The sequence below is a fragment of the Arachis duranensis genome, chromosome 1 (genome assembly GCF_000817695.3).
Source record: "Arachis duranensis cultivar V14167 chromosome 1, aradu.V14167.gnm2.J7QH, whole genome shotgun sequence".
NCBI lineage: Eukaryota > Viridiplantae > Streptophyta > Magnoliopsida > Fabales > Fabaceae > Arachis > Arachis duranensis.
Window position 1 is genome coordinate 9,218,033 of NC_029772.3, and position 4,238 is coordinate 9,222,270.

General features: G+C 40.1%; 1 protein-coding gene across 1 annotated transcript; it reads left to right on the forward strand.

Moving 5' to 3' along the window:
• The first annotated feature begins 934 nt into the window (after positions 1–934).
• LOC127746489 (transcription factor MYC2) lies at positions 935–3,610 on the forward strand. Its single transcript, XM_052259879.1, has one exon. It carries the CDS (start codon positions 1,117–1,119, stop codon positions 3,076–3,078), a length of 1,962 nt encoding a protein of 653 aa, XP_052115839.1. The 5' UTR covers positions 935–1,116; the 3' UTR covers positions 3,079–3,610.
• The last annotated feature ends 628 nt before the right edge of the window (positions 3,611–4,238 follow it).

Here is a 4,238-nt window from a genome sequence, read left to right on the forward strand (position 1 = left end):
TAGGGGCAAATATGTTATATCGTGAATTCTTTGAGGACCTATTTGAGATATTACTCTTATTTTTATTTAGTTTTAAAATTGCATGAACATAACTTATATTAGTGTCTGTAATAATTTTCGACTTACAAATATTAATACAACATTGGCATAGACAACAAATATCATGTTAGACTATGTAAAATGATAATTTTGTTTTGACACCCAAATAACAAAAAAAAAAATCATAAGTGATATTTATTAAATTTTTTTTAAAATAAGTTATCTAGCATCATTTTTACTATTTGAGCACCAAAATAAAAATTACATCATTTTACAAGTTTTAGTATCAGTGTTTTATTAATGTTTTTGTGCAAAAAATTACCACAAGGCTAATATGAGTCAAGTTGACAAAATTTGAGAACTAAAAAAAATTTAAATTTTAGAGATTGAATTAAAATTTGCATACAAATTGAGAGATCAAACTGTATATCAACTCAAAAATAAAAATGAAAATACGAATAATTTTTATTTTTTTAAATTTTTTTAAAGAAAAAGGACAAAGAAGTTATTGACTTTTAGTCCGCAAATATTTAAATCCTCAAAAATTTAAAAATACATTTAAGTGTCTGATTTTTTTAAAATTTGGACACATTAATTTCTATTATTTATTTAAGTTTATCAGACTCAAAAAAAAAAATTAAACGTGACTCTTAGTATACTAACATAATTAATACGAATGTCCACGTAATTTTTTTTAAAATAAGACAAATTAAATTCAAAAAATTAATATGTCCAAATTTTAAAAAAATTAGAAACTTTAATATATTTTAAAATTCTAAAAAAATCTAAATGATCATAGATGAAAATATTAGAGGTGAATTTGTCCCTTTTTTTTTTGTTAAGTAAACATATTTTTTTCCTCTCAAAAAGTAACCTCGCACACAAATACTGAAATACACACTACTCTCTCTCTCTCTCTCTCTCATTTTCAGTTTTTCACGCACTCCGCAATAAAACCTAGAATGAAACCTAGATGAAATGAATCCCAAATAAACCCCCCAAACTCAACAACCTACTCCCTGACCAATCTCTCTCTCTCTCTCTGAAAAAAACAAAAATCAGTTTCATTTCCATTTCATGACGGATTACCGGTCGACGCCGACGATGAATCTCTGGAACGATGAAAACTCCTCCGTCATGGAAGCCTTCATGAGCTCCTCCGACCTCTCCTCTCTCTGGCTCCCTCCGCCACAATCCGCTGCCTCCACCTCCACCTCCGCAGCACCCCCACCACAGCAACAACAACCACCTCCTCCGCCGCCGTTCAACCAGGAAACCCTTCAGCACCGACTCCAAGCCCTAATCGAAGGCGCAAGAGAGAGCTGGACCTACGCAATCTTCTGGCAGTGCTCCTACGACTACTCCAACGGCCTCACACTCTTAGGTTGGGGCGACGGTTACTACAAAGGTGAAGAAGACAAAGGCAAAGCCATAAAAGCGACGTCGTTTGAGCAGCAGCAACACCGTAAGAAGGTTCTTAGAGAATTGAACTCTTTAATTTCAGGTCCTTCAGCTTCTGGCGACGAAGCGGTAGACGAAGAAGTAACCGACACCGAATGGTTCTTTCTTATATCCATGACTCAGCATTTCGTAAGCGGAACAGGCCTTCCTGGTCAGGCTTTCTTTAATTCGAATCCGGTTTGGGTTGCTGGTCCTGACCGGTTATTAGGCTCGGGCTGTGACCGGGCCCGGCAAGGTCAGTCGTTTGGGATACAGACCATAGTTTGTATACCTTCAGCAAACGGCGTGGTTGAGTTGGGTTCCACGGAACTCATTTTTCAGAACCCGGATCTGATGAGTAAGGTGAAGGTCTTGTTCAATTTTAGTAACAGTACTGGTGACGTGGCTGGATCCTGGCCCTTGAGTTCTGCAGATCAAGGAGAGAACGATCCTTCTTCGTTGTGGCTCAACGACCCTTCTTCTTCGGCTGGTGGGATCGAAATTCGAGATTCTGTTAATACGGCTGCCACTACGACGGTTGCCAACAACAAAACGGTGCCGGTTGTATCCAACCCTGGCTCCTCCAGCGTGGTAACCGAAGCTCCGAAGAATCCGCAACAGAATCAGGGGTTTGTGCTGAAGGAATTGAATTTCTCGAGCTCGTTGAAGCCGGAATCTGGCGAGATTCTGAGTTTTGGAGAGAATAAGAAGGGTTCTTATGGTGTAAACAGTAATAACGGTGGAAACAATTTGTTCTCTGTTCAGTCTCAGTCGCAGTTTGTCTCCGATGAGAACAAGAAGAGGAGATCCCCTACTTCGCGGAGCAGCATTGAGGATGGAATACTGTCTTTTACTTCCGGCGTGATCTTGCCGCCTTCCAATGTGAAGTCCGGTGGCGGCGGAGGCGGAGATTCGGATCATTCGGATTTGGAAGCTTCTGTGGTGAAGGAGGCCGTTGAGCCGGAGAAGAGGCCGCGAAAGAGAGGGAGGAAGCCGGCAAACGGAAGGGAGGAGCCGCTCAATCATGTGGAGGCAGAGAGGCAGAGAAGGGAGAAGCTCAATCAGAGGTTTTATGCTCTTCGAGCCGTGGTTCCCAATGTGTCGAAGATGGACAAGGCTTCGCTGTTGGGTGATGCTATCTCATACATCAACGAATTGAAATCGAAGCTACAAGGGCTGGAATCGGAGAAAGGCGAATTGAGCAAGCAATTGGAAGATTCCAAGAAGGAGCTGGAGCTGGCTAGTAAGAATTCAGGGGCTGCACAGGCCGCTCCACCGCCGCTTCCTGCGCCACTGGATAAAGAACAAAGGAGTCGTGCTGGAGTAAATGGGAAATTGATTGATTTGGAGATTGAGGTGAAGATTATTGGTTGGGACGCCATGATTAGGATCCAATGTAGCAAGAAGAACCACCCCGCAGCGAGGCTGATGGCAGCGCTGAAGGACCTGGACTTGGAAGTGCACCATGCCAGTGTGTCAGTGGTGAATGATTTGATGATTCAGCAGGCTACGGTGAACATGGGAAGCCGGTTTTACACACAGGAGCAGCTCATGTTGGCGCTATCGTCCAAAGTTGGCGGAGGCGGAGATGCTAAGTAGCTCCTCCACCACATTGGAAAGGATACATGGGATGCGGAGATTCGCTCATGTGAAGATTGTACATGACTCGGTCGCATGACATGCTCGCCGTTGATTAAGAAATCACTGGCAAGAATGTGCAGGCAACCGGGTCATGTGTTGTAATCAATGCCGGAAACTCACTTTTCCATTTCCACATGACAGGATCCCGGAACATACAAAGCTTAAGGTGTTTGTGTTCTCACTAATGAAGTAGAGTTGCTGCCTCTGTAAATTGATGTTCTTTTCTGGTTTTTAGTAGTTTAGTCTAAATTATGAATTAGTTTGATTTGGAAAGCTAGAAAAGATGGACTTGAATGCGGGAAGGATGAGTATGCAGCAGCTTCTGATCCAAAGAAGTCAAAATAGACTCAGTTTTTGTGTTAATATTTTATCTATTTAGATTTAGATTGTACATATATATATGTCTTATCATTTATCATTATATTTGATCCCATCTTGATGGAGTTTCTTGCTTTCAGAATTAAAAAATGGACTCAGTTTCTTTCTCTTATCAAGTAATTGCTACCCTCTGTTGCTGCTTAGATATGCGAGATCATGCTCATGTGTTTTCCTATGTTTGTTTGAGCATAGAACCAACACAATAGAACTATTACTATGTGGGTACTGTTTTGCCCAATTATGATATATGGACACTAATCCAATCCTATGTTTAGAACATGAAAAGATGTTAAAAAAATCATGTATTTAGTTGGATTTTTGTTGGTGTGATACAATGTGATGGATCCAAGGAGTAAATACAAAAGGGCAAGGCAAACGTGTTGGGGGAACAGTGTGGAATTTTATCATTATTGACCCCCTTTGCCTCAGCCTCAAAATTGAACGGTTTTCAATTTCAGCCATGTGAAAAATGCATCCTCTTAGCAATATTGGATCTTGGCCGGTTGGCCCCTCTTTGGGGACCCCTTTTTTGGTTGTTGGTGCATATTTCCTTTTTGAGTGTCTTTATCTTATCCTTTGCTAGTTGCTACCTCTCCAATTTTTGTTTCGAAAATGTTACGCGCACACAAAATCAGACACCAAATGAATTATTATGTATTCCTGTAAGAATATATATGTTGTTTAATTTATTTTTAATATTTATTTTATATTTTAATACGTATATTATATTGATAGTTGAT